Raw genomic sequence first — 19,004 nt, 5'->3', positions numbered from 1 at the left:
CTTCCGATGTCTTTCGTTTCCTCTTATTAATTCGAATCAATCTTGGATAAACCGTAGCAAATCGGAAAAGACAGAAATGGGAGGAGTCGAGTGAAACGAGAGTTTCTCTTTTGCTCACTGTCTTGCTTGCGTGATTCTTGTTTCATTGTGTAGTTGAGTGTCAGAGAACTTTTTTTGGAGTTTGAAAACGTAGTTTTTTTGTATTTGAATTCTTTGCTATTCATCGACCCCTCGGCCAGCAAAACACACAAACAGACCCGAGTTGTTCTCGCGCGTTCCTTCGAAGGTGTGGAGTTGCGGAATACCTCCACACAACTCTAGCTACGGCACTAGACTGAAAAAGCAGTCAGTGCTGCTATGTATTGTACAAACTGAGTGTGAATGGTTTTGGTCGGGGAGAGAAGTTAAAGTTGAATGAGAGGAGGAGAGAGCAAACCTGGCTCAATGGAGGAGAGGCGAGCGCGATCGACCTGCGTTTTGCGTTGTATGTTTGGGAAGGAGGGTAATAAAAATTAGTCAAGTAGAATCAGTTGCTGAGTATGGTCCAACTCTGACTGTGCTCTCGGGTGGTGTGTCGTGACTCGTGGTGACTTGTTTATTTTTTCCCTTTATTTCTCCTCCTTTACGTTGGTTGGGGTTTGTTGAGGTGTTTTTTTTTTTGCTTTCGACGGGGTTCTGCGACGACGATGTTGATAACTCTTTTGTGATATTTGTCTTGCGTTTTTGGGGGTCCGAAGAAGGGAAAGAACCTCGCGTACGGGTCATCTCACTGGTTCCATCGTTGGAGACACACAGACGGGATTGTGTGGATCACACACTTTCCATCGCGCAAATACACCAGCCTAGATCAGCTAGCTAGCGCAAAGAAGTGCCTGGTTTAGTATGAGTGTGTACTGGGCTTAAACGCGTTTCGCGCAAACTTAACCGGAGGAGCTCGGCGAGTTGGCGGAGTTTGGTGGAGCATCAGAGAGCAGTATAGTAGGAGAGGTGTGTAAGCTCTACACAAAACATTAGTGGTGCGCGCAACCGTGTGAGGAGGTGTGCGTGAACGACGTGGTTTGTCGGTGCAGCAAAAGTCGAGGCTCGGCTCAGTGTCTGAGAGGAAGCAAGCGAAAAAATACATGTAATAAAGAAGCAAGTAAAACAACAGCAGGGAGAAAGAAAAAAAAAGTTGTTTGATTGTGCTCGCGTCCAAAAGAAGCGCATAGAAGAAAAGAGGAGAAGAAGGAAAAAAAGTGGGGAAAAGAAAAGAAGGAAATTTGCCATAATTGAGAGTTAAGTCGAAGCAAGTAAAGTGAAGTGAAAAAGGAAGAGTGTGTAAGACCATTTTTGCTCAATTAGTGAATTTTTTCGCATCGTTTTCGGTGTCTGCCCCAGAGCTAAAGTATATAGTGCAGAGTGAAGCACGACCACCGAAAAATTGTTTACCTTAGTCAAATTTGGAGTAGAAAAGTATAAATAATTGATCGTGTCGTGCGCTAAGCTAAGTGCCTTCACACGACTCAAACACACATACACACACACGTACACAAGTCTAGTAGACGGTCGTGCGTGTGACAGCGGCAGGGATCGCGAGGCAGCAAGAAGGGAAGGGGAGGAGAGTATAAATTTAAAAATTAAATTGCAAGTTAAGCTGTGCGCCGCGGTCTCGAAGTCACCAGCCAGCGCCAGCCAGCGACGTCGAGTCGACGTCTACACAAGAGAGAGAGAGAATAAGCGAATATACACACGCACACACGGGACAGAACGCAAGACGCGGTCGTCGCACGCGCGGTCAACAAGAGATCGGAGAACGGGAACGGGCCGTGGTTGACGCAAAGCCAGCCAGTCAAGAAGAGAGTTAAAGTAAGAAATAAAGGAAGCAATATTAAGAAAAAGCTAATTTTATCGCTTAAGCAAAGTTGAAAAGACGCGAAGGAAAACTCGAAGACGCCGCGCGCCACAGCACTCGAGAATATCTCGAGACGTAGAAGAAAAAATCAAACAGGCTCAGCAACGCGTTTAGCGACTCACTCTTTCTCTCACTCTCGGGTTCAGAGTGAGGAGCAGCAGGCAGCAACTGCATTCACGCTCGCGACGAAGTCCACGGCGAGACACGACACAAGATGGCGTTCAACAGCAACAGCAGCAGCGCCAGCAACAACAACAACAACACCGCCAGCAACACCAGCGCCTCGGAGGAGAACGATGGGGCGAGTAAAAAGAAAAACCTGATAATTCTGGTGGATAAAGACTCGAACGATAAGCTGAACGAGCTGTTCGATAAAACACTCAGCAATAAATTACCGCTGCAAATACCGTACCGCATGCGAAAGCTGCCGGACTCGTTCTTCAAGCCGCCGTCCTCGGGCTCCAAATCTCCGTCTGTGTCACACTCGCGGGAAAACTCGGCCGACTCGGCGTTCGGCTCGGGAACGACCATCCTGGGTGGGGTCAATCCAGTCACAGGACCGAACGGTCTACCCATCCACCACAGCCGGGCCCACAGTAGTCCGGCGTCCCTCGGGAAGATCCCGGCCGGACTGATTAGCAGTCTGACGGGCGGGGGCGGTTCGGGCAGTGGAGTTGCACAGGCCACCGGCAATAGCAGTAAGGCACAACAGCAAGCGGACAGCAGTAGTCTAGGGGCGTCGTCGGTCGCCCAGCAGCAGCAACAGGCCCAGCAGGGTCTACCCAAACAGGCCATCCAGCATCTGCACGCACGGGGACGCTCGTACGATGTGTCCAACCTGCACGCAAACTTTGGCGAGCTTCCACCCGGCTGGGAGCAAGCCAAGACACAGGATGGACGCATCTACTACATTAAGTGAGTATCATCTAAAAAGCCAGTTCATTATTTATCGACAACAAGTTAAACCCGACAAACTTCGTCTTGTATTTTTTTTCGTTTCTTGGCGTTTTTAGTTTGTTTGCTTATTCAGCCTCCTGTGATCAAAATTTGATTTTACGTAAATTTTCCCACACAATCTGCAGATTTTCCGGAATCGGTTCCAGAATGGCCAAAGTTGTCACTTTTTGGTGTAAGAACCTTCCTTGGACTTATACGAACCCAACGCAACAAAGAGCACCTCGATCCGACACTCCATATTGAACTGATTCGCAATCGAACAAAACCGTAGAAATTTTTATATATATATACAGCAATTCCATTTCAAAAGAGCCTAAACCGAAAAAAAAGTTCTCCGATCGGGCTCAAACTTTTTCTGGGGGTTCCTTGGCCAAAATAATTAGACCCGTATTTTTTTGTTTGGCCATTAGGGTGACCTACATCGTGTTAGGGTGGTTCGAAAAATGGCAATTTTCGTCATTTTTCGCAAAAACCTCTTTTTTCAAAAAATCATATCTCCGCGCCATTTCATCCGATTTTCGCTGTCTTAGACGCAAAAGAAAGATGATGAGTTTGGTTATTTGGGAAAAATAGTAAGAAGTTTCGAAAATATAGCTTAACATTTGAAAAAGTCGCATGAAAACTTAAAATGCCGTTTTGACCGTGTCTGGACCAAAGAGCCTATGACTGAAAATATTTTTATCGGATTCCTCGGAAAATTTCACACAACATATCAAAAATTTGGCGATGTCGAACCGTACGATTTGGAGATATGATTTTTTGAAAATAAAAACTGAGTTTTTCGACGCGCCACGCGCAAAAACGGGAAAATGACGAAATCGGCAAAAAAACAACTTTTCCCACTAAAACTGCGATAACTTAAAAATTTCAGCGATGACCTATACATATCTGGGTACCAAAAGTTGCGTCTTTCAATTACAAAAATTTTGATACACAGACATGTATAGGTCATCGCTGAAATTTTTAAGTTATTGCAGTTTTAGTGAAAAAAGATGATTTTTTGCCGATTTCGTCATTTTCCTGTTTTTGCGCGTGGCGCGTCGAAAAACTCAGTTTTTATTTTCAAAAAATCATATCTTGGAAACGTACGGTTCGACATCGCCAAATTTTTGATATGTTATGTGAAATTTTCCGAGGAATCCGATAAATATATTTTCAGACATAGGCTCTTTGGTCCAGACACGGTCAAAACGGCATTTTAAGTTTTCATGCGACTTTTTCAAATGTTAAGCTATATTTTCGAAACTTCTTACTATTTTTCCCAAATAACCAAACTCATCATCTTTCTTTTGCGTCTAAGACAGCGAAAATCGGATGAAATGGCGCGGAGATATGATTTTTTGAAAAAAGAGGTTTTTGCGAAAAATGACGAAAATTGCCATTTTTCGAACCACCCTAACACGATGTAGGTCACCCTAATGGCCAAACAAAAAAATACGGGTCTAATTATTTTGGCCAAGGAACCCCCAGAAAAAGTTTGAGCCCGATCGGAGAACTTTTTTTTCGGTTTAGGCTCTTTTGAAATGGAATTGCTGTATAGATAGATTTCCTTTTTTATCTGGCACAAAAGATACATCAGTATTGCACAAAGTAGAAAATTCGGGGAACATCCATTGCAGTCCAGGCTCGATTATCCGAAGTTTCGATTATGGGATTTCGAATAATCAAATCATGAGCAAAAAAAAATAGTTTTTTATTATCTTGCTTTTAATATCAAATTCGAGTTCTGCGACCCCATTTTAGTCAAATTGAAATGGTTGATTGCCCACTAAATTGAAAATGTATTTTTTTGCAATTCCGTCTTGAAACTTCCTACTTTTCCTGTCATTCTCGCGTGACGAAACAGCATACTTTTATCTACTTAAAATAACACAACACAATAACACATAGAAACACATTTCAAAACAAATGCTGAAAAGTTCTACTTTTCAGCACTGAAATGGATGCTGAAAAGTTGAACTTTTCAGCACTAGTTTTGAAAAGTAATACTTTTCTACATTTTTTTGATTCAAACGATTCATTGACAAAATACATGAACATTCGACTTATAATTTCACTCAATGGGAGTTTTTCAGAAATGCAAAAAATGTTGTATGGAACTCGTAGCAAACCTTGATTTTTTCAGCACTTGTCGTATTTATCCAACTCGGTGAACCTCGTTGGATAAATGTACGACACGTGCTGAAAAAATCTTCTTTTTACAACTTGTTGCATAAACTACTATTTCAATGTTTAATCGCCGCCATCTTCGATTCGATAATCAAAAATAGAACAACAAAAACATTTTTTTGTGATTCGATTATCCGAAATTAAATTTTGCCAAGGCTTCAAAATGGTTAGGCTATTAAGGATAATCGAGTCTGGACTGTTCTATAGAAATTATAAACTAACCTGGCCTTAACGACATGTAATTTTAAACGTTTAAATTCTATGGCCTCTTTTCTTGCATGTACTGCATGTTTTTCTTGACCAAACTGACAAGAAATCTAAGCATTTAAAACAGCGTTCTAGTTGAAAATGATCAAAATAATCAAGAAATTATTGTAACTGCCAAAAGCATCTATTTTCATCAAAAGACTTGTAAACCCTCACCCATCCCTTATGAGCACTTAAGTGTTATTTATACACTTTTTGGGGACCGGATCTCCGATACTTCGATGCTAATGATAGGTAATTCTAATTACTTTGAGATTAGCACAAGAGTTTGAAGATCTGAGAGCCCTATCAAAGGTTATGAGCACTTAGTGTTATGTTAATCCATTTGAAGTCTTGATTTATTTGAGGAAGGCACCAACCACCTTAGGGTGGATTTAGTGAGGTTTTTTGATTTTCAAAGCGTTAAGGCTAGTACGCTGATCGGAAGGAAAGGGGTCAAGAAACAGCTTTACGAACAGCAGAACAAAGGAGAGGGAGTGATTTCTTGGGGCTTTTCTTCGCCCTCTCTGGCTTGCTTACTCTGCCGCTGTTGCCCATTTGATTTTTTTCTTGACCGATTCCTTCCGAAGTGCGCCTACCGCTTTAAACATAAACTTTACACTTTACATAAATTTCCTTGTAATTTCAAAAAATATTATTCTGCGCAATTCATTTTTTTGTGTAATGTCAAAGTAAAGCGGGTAAATGAGTGCAACTCTAGTGTATTTTTTTAATAGGTCCTGTAAACATATGAAACACAATAGCTTATAGGACCATTAAAAAAAAGTCTAGAGCTATTTTTTTCTGAAAGGTTCCAAACAATACTTTGCCGATTCTAAAGATACTTAAGATAAAGTTTTTGTTTTATTTTTGACTGTTATCTTATGTCAAGCTCGTTTACACACCCTCTAGCCTCCACACACACCTCAATAACGGGGTCATATTACACCCCACGAGAGGCGTCCGACCAACGGCGAGTCCCTTACATTGGCGAAATTCCTTGCCAAAAAACGCTTACACAATCACTAAAATGCACCGCCAACCGTGAGCCATTCGTCTCCGGGTGGAAACGTTTTGGAACTTGATGCAAAACAAGCAATGATAAACGAGTCACTTGCCGAAGAACGCGGCTGAGCTGACGCAAGTGTTCAGCCGAAAAACGAAAACAAAAACCTTCTTTGTGCCATTGATGGGCAGAAGGTGAGGAGGGGGGTCCCGCAGGTAAAATTCGGCCGACCTGTCCCGAAAACATTGTGCCGGGCACTTGTTGAACGAAGGGACTGACGAAGGGAGAACGACTCGTCAAGAACTCATTCAGAAGCGCACGAACAGGAAACGTCGCCGTACCCAACCTGAGCGAGGAGGGACGGCAACTAATTACGAATGAATCAACGGGGAATATGCGAAGAATCAAACGATTTCTCTCTCCGTTGAAGGGCTCGACCGAACCCCTCGTCGTCCAAGTTGGTGTATGGTTCGTTTGTGAAATAGAGAAGAAGGAATGTGCGGGGCATAGACGATAATGTGAAAAAGGACCTGAACAACAAGTGGCCATTCGAAGACGACGAAGACGTCGCCGCGCACGGAGGTAACCGGATATCGATGGGAATCTAGATAAGGTAGCTCGTCGTTGCCGTTCCTTATGAAATATTGCTGACGCTGACGCGAAAGTAGTCTCGGAGTACGAAACTTGGATCTTGAGGAGGCGTCATTGTGTTCAGACGCCTTCCCACCAAGTGACCACACCGTCGTCGTCGTCGTCGTCGTCTCGATGGTCTACACACCCGAGGTAACCGCAACCCGGCGATTACCAAACACCTCTCGCGGACTAGCCGGCGATTTAATCGGATTTGCACAGATTGAAGTGCGGGTTTATTAAATTTCAGAGCCGCCCAATCGATTGCTAATTAAACTTTCCGCTTGATTTAAATCGCTACAACACGGCGTTTCAGTGTTTTAGCAGCGCCTACTGCACGTGTACCGAAAGCACGGCGGCGAAGCCTTATGTTTTACGGTGTGCAACGGTGTCCCGACCCGGGCCGCCACGGGACACCACCCGCGGGTCAGCCCCTGATGGCGGCTTGGTCTATTCACGCGTCTAGTCTGGTTAGATTTTCCCGCATACACCTACTTTTGACAAACAGCTGGACACAACAAGATCTGATTTGAGTCAGTACACAAGGGGTACGACCGTACAACCCACTCTTATTGTGCAACCAAGTTACCTTCAGAGTTCTCCGAAACCGTTTCTGAACGACGCAGCCGGTTTTGTCCACGTCCAATTGATTGGGCGTCCGGTGTGACCGAGGAGTAGTGTTTTGCTTACCCGGTGCGATTACCTCTTTTTCCTAGAATGCATTAGCCGCACTTAAGTGAGCGGTTTCTTGAACGATTGTCGTCGCATTACTCATCTTTGCGTAAAAAGGGCGTCGCAAATCCGATCTTTTCTATTTTGTTGAAACCTTTACACCCCTATCTCGCCTCTAGACAGGATAAATGGTAGTCGGATGTCGAATATCGTTTCACCAATTGGTCATTTATTTGACCTGAGCAAAACCTGTAGTTAAACATTTTTATGTGATGTTATTTCTGTGATTCTTTTAAACCTAAGCATTTTCATTTTTAAAAAGGTGTTACATATGTAGCATTTTTTGCGTGTGCCATAATTGGCAATTATAATTATTATTTAAAAATAACTGCCAATTTTTGAGATTGCAATCTCCAAAACGGGCAGATTTTTTTTTATTTTGCTTTTTTTGTTAACTTTTTGAAAGAGATTTATTGTTATTATTTTACACCCTTTAAACATGAACAGAATTTTGAATAAAAAAAGTTTTCACGGGTTAACATAATTTAAAATTCAAAGGCGGAGTGACAGCTCCTGTTTCGTCAACTCAAAATATTTTTATGGGATTTGGCATCAGTATGCCCATCGGAACAAGACCCTGAAGGCCTGCAAAAAAGTAATTCAAACTGTGAAAGTAAACTGTGATTTCTCAAGCATAACAGCATTTCTGTGGAAGAATTTTGTTAGATGTTCTAAAACAACTATCATTCTTCGTCATACATGTGAAAATTTTGAAAAACCTCAAAATTGTTTAAAAATAGGAAATTTCAAAAAAAAAAAGATTCATTCCAAAGAATCATGCGTGGCAATATGCACCACAACATTAATTTTTTTCCACCAAGCTCGACATTTCTAACGTTTTTTTTCTTGCCATTTACTGCTGATTTGACCAAATTGGGTGGAATATGAATTGGTATTAGAGAAAGTCCTAAATAAAACTGTGAAAGACGCATGTGCTCATTTCTATTCGAATTTCTTAAGAAATTTGAATATTTTAAGTAAATAATAGGTTGAGCACTGGGACATGGGCATAAGATGGTTAAACTTAAATAATTCTTGAAAAAAATGGGTTTAAAAAAAATAACAATTTTTAGTTTACACATTCTCAAAAAATGGAGTTTACACATTCTTAAATAATTCTTGAAAAAAATAGGTTTGAGTTTTCACATTCTTGAAAAAAGTTTGTTCTTGCAATTACTATTCCTTAAAAAATAAATAAATAAAAAGCGATGTTTTTTTTTGCAATTTTTAAAATATGGTGTTTATGCGGTTTATTAAAGTGGATCATTTTATGTTTTCTTTTCACTAGAGGCTCCCTCGGGATGTGGGACAAAAATATGAGTGTTTTGAACATTTCGTCGTTTTTTGACACCTCCTGAACAAATTTCGAACAAATATTGCCCTAAAAATTGTTTAAAATGACACCTCCTGAACAAATTTCGAACAAATATTGCCCTAACCAGTGCATGCACGTTTCGGAACATGCACAGTTCTTTGCCCTTTTATAGATTTTTGAAGTTTACTGTGAGTTTAGCGTACTATCATATGTGACACAATGTGTTAATCATGAATATTTCTTAAATTAAAGTTTGTGCCCTTTAATTAAAATTGATTTTGAATAGCGCCATGCACAATCATAGATTTCTTTTGCAAAAAATTTCAGTTGATTTGACAAACATTTTGCTGAAATTTCAGTAAATCATCTCTCAATGTAACTAACTTCAACTAGCTTAACTAATTTAAATTGCTGAATCGTTTGCTAAAATTTTGGCCAGATTTGGGTAGACATTCTTAATTTTATTTTAAATTCACATTTTTTTAAATAAGTTGAAAACTTTTTTCATTGAAATGTTTGTCTCCTTCAAATTGATTTAAAAGGGTTAAAAACAGAAATTAATTCCCAAAACATATATCTGGAGTTTTTTTTGAAAAGGACCAATAAACCAAATTTTCAGTATTTGCTTTTTGGGCGTTTTTCAATACCCTTGACCAGCGATGGAATAATCATCATCAAAAGAAAATCATTGGATGTTTATCAAGAGAAAAATCCGAAGGGAGCATGCTCTCCTCTCTCGCGCACGAAAGATCGGTAAAAAGAATCTAAAAAAAATCATCATCTTGATTATTCGGCGTAACATCTCTTTCACTACTACACTTGCAAGAGTAACGTTACACGTCGGAAATTGGTCTGTAACATTTTGTAGATGGGCAATGTGTGTAAATAAAGTGAAAAAAATAATAATTTTGTGTGGTGCTGACAAGGAAATTCACAAAAAATCATAACCAGATTGATTTTCTGGGAGAATTTCGAGAGCGATTTTCTTTTGCGTGATTTGCCTCCTCTCTCTTTCGCGGGTGAAAAAAGTTCGCAAGCGAAATTGATTTTTTCGCGATTATTCCATCCCTGCCCCTGACTCAAGGCGGTTCTAAAAACACCCAAAAAGCAAAAACTGGAAATTTGGTTTATTGGACCTTTTTAAAAAAACTCCAGATATGTACTTTCCTTATTAATCGAAATTGCGACAATTTTTAACATTATGGAAATGCATACAAAACAAATCATGTGTTAAGTTTACCGACGTCGTCGTGCTATCTTGTCGCACCCGCCATTTCGACGTTCCGAGAAAAACGCGTTTTAACCTTGACCTTGAATAAACAAAAACTAGAGCACGTAATGTAAACAATAACAACAATTGGCTGACCATTCCATACATTGTACCGAAGTTTGGTTGAAGTTGGTTGCTGGAGTCCCAAGTTATAACTACAAATGTTTACGGTAGTTCAACTTGTACGTGCGTAAAACGCGTTCTGACCTGAAATCCCTTTGGCCAGTTGTCGCACTTACATCAATTTTCTTTTTTTTTTCATATGTAAAGTGATAAAAATGCACGGAGCTTTTTCGGATTTCGTTGAATATTTGTTGGATTGAAATCGAATTTTGGGGATCTGTGATCTGAGGCATAGCGAGCAGCACAAAATGGCGTTCTAAACGCAATTTGACCCAAAATGCACGTACGCCAAGTTATCACGACGGCGACGCTGAAGTGATGTTGTGATTTTAATGTTTGAAAATTACAAAACTTTAAAATCACATCATTTCACAGTCGTGCTCGCATTGGTCTATTATTGTTTATACCTTTCAAAATCGTGAAATTTGCCGAGATCTGTGAATGAAAAAACATGACGTTACAAGAAAAAAAAAACAATGAATGGAGATACTAGGGTTAATATTAAAAATGAAGAAAACACATTTTTTCTCAAAGAAACATTTTTTTTTAAAGAAAACCGAATTTTCTTCGCTAAAAACATTTTTGACACCTGTTCCCATTTATCAGTTCAGCCCAACTTCCGGCAACAGTTCGCACAACTGGGTGGTAACTGTACAGTGGCACCCTTTGCGTACGAACAAGTCTCTAGCTGGCGGCAGTGTCATTCCGTTAGAACGTTATATGAACAAATTGGTCTTGCTAATTTCCTGCTCAGTCTCTCTGTCTCGCGAGCAGAACGCAACAGCTGTGTGACAGTAGATAGTGTAGCGTTAAGATTTGCATTTGCCTCGACATCGACTCGAGACACTCTGGTGAGTGTGTCACCAACAGTAGAAGAAAAAAAAACCGGAAACTCGCTAAGCCATGTTTGTCCGTCCAGCGTTTCCTTGCAAGATGATGAACAAATTGCGCTCCCTCTTGCGTCCACTTCTTGTAGATCGCGCGGTTCATGTAGGTGAAGGCTGTCTGAACAACTTTCCATTGTCTAGGGGCCCGGCAGAGAGAGAGAGGTGGAGACTAAACGTTTCGCCTAATCGAACACACATCGAACAACGATAGCTGCTGCTGCAACCTGCAACGGTCAGTGCAGCAATATCCACCAGACGTTGACGCTGGCAGTGGTGCTGTCCCGTCGCGTCGTCGTCCGTCCAACAGTCTAATGAATGGGTTAATTATAATTTTCATTCAATTGTGACGTTTAATAAAGTGAATGATACTACTGAGCGAGAGAGATAGATCTATCGGGGTTGCTGCTGCTGTTGATGCATGTGCAACGGCAGCATCTTACACATATACGGGAGAGTGAGTTTGAGTTCGAGTTCGATTCGACGTGATGTTACATGACATGGCCCGGCGATTACAGCGGAGTTGGACTCTCCCCTTGTTGTGTGTTTGTTTTTGTAGCAGCAGCCGCCACATTGAAGATGCGAAATGCTGGCTGCACCTCCGCTGCAACTTGACTTTCAGCGGGTGCAGCTTGATTGGAGAGAGAGGTTGATCAGCTGCTTTTAGCGAAGAATCAAGTTTGCAAATTTGAAACTGCAACTTGGTAATCTGGTTTGACTGAACGTAACTTTAACTACATTTAGGTAATGAAAAATAACAGATTTTTGACACAACATCTATTCACATTTTTGCCTTCCTCACCTCAATGAGGAAAGGCTATTAAAGCATTCGAAATATGAACTTCTTTATTAGACCTCGTAGACCAACCTTCACGTATACCTATCGACTCAGAATCAAATTCTGAACTAATGTCTGTGCGTGTGTCTGGATGTGATTCCGTGCACCGAAAAATATGCACCCGATTATCTCCGGATTGGCTGAACCGATTTCAACCGTTTTGGTCTCATTCGATCCGTCTTGGGGTTCCACAAGACCATAGTTAATATGATGAAGTTTAGTAAAGTACTTCAAAAGTTATGCTATAAAAACGATTTCGAATAAAGTCCGGAAGATTGTAAAAAGGGTGGTTTTTGTAAGAAAACCCGCCATGCTATACATTTTAGAAAAAAAATATTTAAAAGACCTTTCCAACGAGCCCAAAACTTTGAAGATTTGAAAATCCTATCAAAAGTTATAAGCGCTTAAGTGTTATTTATGCACTTTTTGGACGCCGGATCTCAAATATTTTCATAAAAACGTTGTCCGGATCCACCATACGACCTATCTTTGTATAGGTAATCAAAAGACCTTTCCAATGAGCCTAAAACGTTGAAGATCTGACAACCCTACCAAAAGTTATAACCACTTAAGTTTTATTTATACACTTTTTTAGGCCGGATCTCAGACATTTTGAAAAAAAAAAATAGGTCTTATTTATACTCTTTTATTGAGGCTCTGTAGTGTATTAACTTTATAAATGTAAGGAAGGTACCATCCACCTAAAGGTGGATTAAGCAACGTTTTATTCAATATATTCACCACGAAAACAGCTCAACATTTTTCTGGGGGTTCCTTGGCCGAAATACTTAGACCCGATTTTTTTCGACACGCCACGCGCAAATATAGGAAAATGACGAAAACGGGAAAAATCGACTTTTTTCACTAAAACTGCGATAACCTGAAAATTCAGCGATGACCTATACATGTTAGGGTACCAAAATTTTCATAATTGAAATACGCAAAATTTTACATAATTTTAATTTTTTTGCCGTTTTCATCTTTTTCCGTTTTTGCGCTCGACGCGTCGAAAACCCCAGTTTTTATTTTCAAAAAAATTGTATCTAGAAATATTAAAAACATAACTTCACAATTTTTTGATATGTTATGTAAAATTTTCCGAGGAATCTGATAAAAATATTTTCAGACATAGGCTCTTTGGACCCAAGACCTACAAAAGAGCATTTTAGGTTTTCATTTGACCTTTTGAAATGTTTTGCAAGATATTTGAAACTTTTGAATACTTTTCCTTAAAGCCTATCGTTTGCGCTCAAGACAGCTAAAATCCGATAAAATGGTGCAGAGTTATGATTTTTTGAAAAATGTGGTTTTTGCAAAATTCGACGAAAATTTTCATTTTTTGGAACACCCTAACAGGGTGTAGGTCACCCTAATGGCCACACAAAAAAATACGTGTCTAATTATTCTGGCCAAGAAACCCCCAGAAATTTTTGAATCATGCTGCTTTCGTAAGGAATTGTTGTATAAAAGTAATTTTAAGTACAGTTGTCTTGCAATTTTTAATTTGACAGAGCCTTTTAGTTGTACTAAATGTTTTCAATTAATTGTACTTCTGTTTATTTTTTTTTAATTTTCTATACAACTTCCTTAATTTTTATGAAAATTCTTGTTTTGCGTTATTTTTGAATAATTGGGGAGGGGTAAAGGATTTTTTTTTATTTCAAAGTTTAAATGAGAATACAAGTAAACATCTAGCTTTTTATTGTAAAACACTTGTTCCGCGTAATATACATCATGCAATATTTTGATTTTATTTTGAAAAAAAATAACATTAATTTTTTTGAGTGTGTTTCGCATTTTTAATATGAATTTGAATCATATGTTTTAAAGTCGCAATTTTTTTTTATCAAAACATAATCTTAAACATTAAGAAAATAACTGCATATTTTTTTTGATAAAAAACAATACAGTTAAAAAACACGACCAAATCCCAAGAAATTAAAAACATTGACAAAGTCATATGAAACAAGTTAAATCATCAAGCCCATTAAAAATGTATGAGATTCAAAATCGGTTCAAGAAAAACGATTTTTGATGATATTCTAGACCGAAGCCAGTCTCAAAACGGGGATGGGTCTAAGCAGGGTTGTTAAAATATCAAAGTATCAGCTCTCAGCAACTACAATTATCTCGCGTGAATATTCATGCCTCAAATACAACTGCTCTTCTCTCTTCATTGAAACTCTCAGCGCCGAACATAGCCGAACACGTTTTCGTGTTTACCCACTCGCGATTGACATTTTCCTTTTCTCTCTCATTCCCGCTTCCACGATCATGCTACCGCAACAGCGTTTAACCAAAAAAGCCGCCACAAAACCAATTTCGCGAACGCAGTTTAACGGGACGTCATGCGTGGTCGGCTCCTAATCGCCATCTCGCGTTCTCTCATTGCAGTTTTCGGAGAGATTGAGAGACTCAGCGGTGAGAGCGCATAGTCGAGGAAAAGGGAAGGAGTGATAGAGAGAGAATTACATCGCTGGGAATCACGAGACACAAGAAGAGATCTCACAAGCTACAGTGACGGCCGCTATACTCCCGGATATTTTTGGTGCAGAGATAATCTATTGATAGCTTTTTTATCACTCATTTGCAACACTGGGTCTAAGACAGTTAAAATATTTTATTAATATTTTGAGAAAATATTATGCAACAAGGTGAAAATCCTGCCAAACATTCGTGCTTTTCCTTTATGATTTTAAGGTTGAATTTCGAGATATTTACATAAGAATACGCGATTATTTTTAATATGTTTCAAAAATGAATAGGTTGGATTGATCGTCCATTTTTTGTTTCAAGAATATGACCATTGATTGTTTTACGAAAGACTTAACTTCTCTTGAATTATGTTTTTCTTCGGATTTTGTTTATTTTCCCAACTTCTAAAGTGTTGTTTCTAAACGGTTTCAGCATTATGTTCGGTATATGTTGCAAGTAATACATAACAAGTCAATCAATGAAACATTTTTCAACACCCACACACACAAGTTTCTAACGAAGTTGTGAAGCTGTCACAACTCCCCAGTCAAACAATTGCTTGACACCATTTTCCACCAGAAAGAGTCAATTTCCTTCTAGTGAAAAAAAACCAAAAAAAACCTCTTCTGCAAATCTACAATCGGCGCTGCTGGATTAGGCTTCTCGCAACTGCCTCCAAGAGTCAGTAGCTGTTCAAACCTTTGAAGCAGCAAAAGCAATCCAACACAACTCTCTGGCTCTTTTCTTGACACTCCGCCGCTGTTTATTTTCATTTCGCGCGCGGAATACTATTTTTAACCTTCGCTGCTGAGCCGGCGGCGGCGGCGGCGGCCGTTCAAATCTTCTACTGAATTAAATTCAATTCGATTCGCGTAAAAATACACGCCTCCTCCCCCCACCCCTCCCCGATCACGCGCTCTTTCCGCACTTCAACTTTCCATCTCGTCCCACGTGCGCAGGCGGGAGGGCCAAAGTTAAATAAATTTATCAAATTTGAATGCTGGCGTCCAATTTTGCTACCGGCAGTTTGGGTGCAATAAGGGTGGATGGGGCCGGAAGGGGCACTTCCTTCGTCACCGACACACAAACTCACCTCGACGAAGTCGCAGAAGTGTTCTGGCAGAAATTGAATTTACGTGTGTATAGTCGGGCTGACTCGTGCACCAGACTTGGGTCGATGTGGGGTAGTCACCTGGTGTAGAAGTGCCAAGAAGTGGGTTTGAAAATTGGGAACGACTAATTTCGCAACCCCGTATATGAACGACAAGCCTCCAAGCCGCCCCAAAATCTACGCGCCGTTTGCTGCTGCTGCTGCCGGGGAGCGAAGGTGTTGGCGTACAATTATTATGTGCACCTACCGGCGCGAAGGTTGTGTTGTTCACTTTGGACTGGGAATTTTTATTGGAAAGGGTTTCGAAACTATCAAGGTTCCCAGATTGTATTAAGCTGAAAGACTTGACTTGAGTTGTTAGACGTTTGATGCCATCATTATCAAATATTATCAAAAATAAGAAATTCCTTATTCGAAATTCTTGAAAAATAAATGTCATATATTTAAAAAAAATATTAGACAAAACAAGTCTTTAAAAATAGACATTGGAACATTCAAGTTTTAGCACAATTGATATACACATTTTCGCAAAACGAAAAATGTTAAACAATAATGATACAGTTTAGACTCGATTATCGGAAAAACCCAAAAAATGCGCTAAAGTGATTTAGAAATTATAAATCCAAAAAGTTGCCCAAAATGGCGGTGTATTAAAATTGAGAAAATGCATTTGGTAATGTAACAGCCAATCAACCACTCAAATTTGATTAAAAAGGGGTCGCAGAGCTCAAACCTGATGTTAAAAATGAAAAAAAAATGAAAATAATTTCTTCATACGATTATTCCAATTTTCTAAAAATCGTCCGTATAATTGAAATTTCGGATAATTCAGTCTGGACCAATGCTTGAAAAGGAATCTATTACCAAATGGGACTGCTCGATATTCGTTAGAACTTTCTGTCAGCGATCATTTCCCAAAACGATATTTGATCGCTGACACACAACGCCTATCATGATCGTCAGCGACGGTCAGTGAACGTAAACACGAAGACGAAACGAACGAAAAATGAGCACCACTCAAGCAGCCACCCGAACGAGACAACGTGCTCTTTCTCTTTCTCTCGTTTTTGTCTCTCTCTCTTCCTAGTGTATGCTGCGTGGTGACAGAAGTCATATAATTGCTATCAATGGAGAGATGATCGAAATCTCGGTTGAATGTCACACGACCGCTCCCGAAGCGATTTTTTCCTGGAGGAAAGTCAATGATTGTGTGAGTGACTTTGCGAAGCACTCATTCCTTTGTGTGTGAAACGAACGAAAGTAGAATGTAAAAATCAGGTTGTCGTGGTGAAGCTATTGGAATGTTCTGTCAGCTATCACAAACAAAGTCGAAATTTCGCAAGCACTGGTCTGGACTGTACCAGACTTAATATTCAAAATGTCAATTATACAGGGTGGCCACTCAAGTCGGGAAATCGGGAATGTCGGGAAAAAGTCGGGAATTCGCCAAAATCCGCCAAAAATCGGGAAAAAGTCGGGAATTTATGATTTGTTGTCAAAAAGTCGGGAAAAGTCGGGAATTCTGAGCATACTTGATTGAAAATAATTTTTTAACTCTTGAATAATTTTGTAATATTTTGTAAAATTTTCAAATTGAAATCACTCATTTCTGTTTTAATAACTTGCATTCAATTTAAGGTTCTTTTCACTTTTTCAATATATTTGAGTATAGAAAAGCTGTTAAAGGCATTCAAAATCTTAATGAATATTGGAGTCTTTGACACAAATTTTCATAATATTTGTTATGAATCAAATGATCGCTTTAATTTTTGTTCATCAAACAAGAGTTAAGTTAATGAAAAACTAATATAAAAATAGAGCCTAATGGCTAGCTTAGAATTATGATTCTATTTCATTCTGTCACATAATTGGATATTTGGTAACAGATTCCAACTTGAGTCAGTCAATGGTTTTTTTTGGTGAATATTTTTAATTGTTTAACTCAATTTATTTAGTAATTTAAAATATTTTTTTTTTCCAAATGTTGCCCTTGAACTTTTTTTTGTGAGTATGGGTAAATAGATAAGGCTTGATTTTTAGTTTTCGGAAAACTTAAATATCGAATAAAATCCAAAATTGAAAAACTTTTTTACGTATTGGAAACATAAAGAAAATATTGAAATTGCAAAAAAAAATAATCCAAGGAATTTTTAGTTATTGCAAAATTGTTTAAAAAATTGTTTCTTCAATTATTTTGCTTAAAATAAGTGGGAAAACGTAAAATCATATCAAACTTAATTTTCATTTAAAAAAAAACAGTTAAATACTGACCACTAGATTAATGAAAAGCGATTCGAAAATTTAATATCAAAAATTACAAAATTAAAAAAAGAACTTATCAAAAACATTTTTTTCATGAATTCCTTGACATTTTTCTAAATCCTTTGAATGAATAATAACAGCAATTATGTTTCAATCATTCTTTGATTTAAAATGATGATGCAGTTTTGAAAAAATAGGAACGCTAGTTTAAGTTCACAAACTATACGTTTGTAAATTTAAAAAAATAACATGGAAGTTATAAGTATTGTTGAACTTTCGATTATTTTTTCAAAGACTAATTGTTTGTGTTTCTACTCTGAATCATTATAATGAAATTCCATTTTTGAAGTGTTTTTTTTATTTATTGTTTAGTTTTTGTATTTACTATTTAAAATGCCCATATTTGGATTTTATTTTTAAATTCATGGTAATTTTTTTTTGCTGGTTAATTTCGACTGTTTTTTGTTTGAATTCATTCTTTAGATAGGAAATGCCTATATTTTGAGCATTATGGAAAAGTCTGGAAAAAAGTCGGGAAAAGTCGGGAATTTGAAAATGGAATTTGAGTGGTCACCCTGAATAAATTATACAGTAAAAAATAGTAATTCAACTACATGTAAAAGGCTTGTTAAAATTTGGCCTTATTTTTGAGTAATACTGACGGAAAGCACATTCAAATTGACTTTATTCTTTTTCGCTTTCGAACGGTCTGATAGCCGTGGGGGCTAAGGCGCCAGTCCTCTCTGTAGGTGCTTGGTTTGAATCTCCTCGGTTGCAATATAAAGTGATTTTACTCACACAGGTGATGCGCATACTTTTGCATGCGATTTTACCATCGGATTTTTTGCTGTGTAGAAACATTCAATCGAATGTCAAAGCTCTTATGGATCAAGATTAATGTTTTGATGAAAACACATGATTTTCCCTGAATTTAAAGACGTTTTTAATGTTTAACTGTTGTGTATCATTTCACAAAAACAGCGATTATCATGCCAAATCGTACAGCACTGTCAAGCGATTTCGTCTTGCGGTTGAATCGCTCAAAGACGCCAACAACAACGGCGAGTGATCTACGATAGTCCTTTGGGGCCACGC

General features: G+C 38.7%; 1 protein-coding gene across 2 annotated transcripts in view; it reads left to right on the top strand.

Annotated features, from left to right (window-relative positions):
* The first annotated feature begins 501 nt into the window (after positions 1–501).
* The window catches only part of LOC6031012 (transcriptional coactivator yorkie), a 43,380-nt gene continuing 24,877 nt past the window's right edge, over positions 502–19,004 (top strand). The window contains exon 1 of one of the 2 annotated variants that reach the window (XM_038260022.1): positions 502–2,806. In XM_038260022.1, coding sequence (XP_038115950.1) covers positions 2,106–2,806 — 701 coding nt within the window. In that variant the 5' untranslated portion in view covers positions 502–2,105. The remainder of the gene's footprint in view (positions 2,807–19,004) is intronic. The other variant, XM_038260021.1, reaches the window with a different exon arrangement.

This window comes from Culex quinquefasciatus, chromosome 3 (genome assembly GCF_015732765.1).
Source record: "Culex quinquefasciatus strain JHB chromosome 3, VPISU_Cqui_1.0_pri_paternal, whole genome shotgun sequence".
NCBI classification, from domain to species: domain Eukaryota; kingdom Metazoa; phylum Arthropoda; class Insecta; order Diptera; family Culicidae; genus Culex; species Culex quinquefasciatus.
The sequence above is the reverse complement of the archived record's forward strand: the minus strand, read 5'-3'. Positions and strand labels throughout refer to the sequence as shown.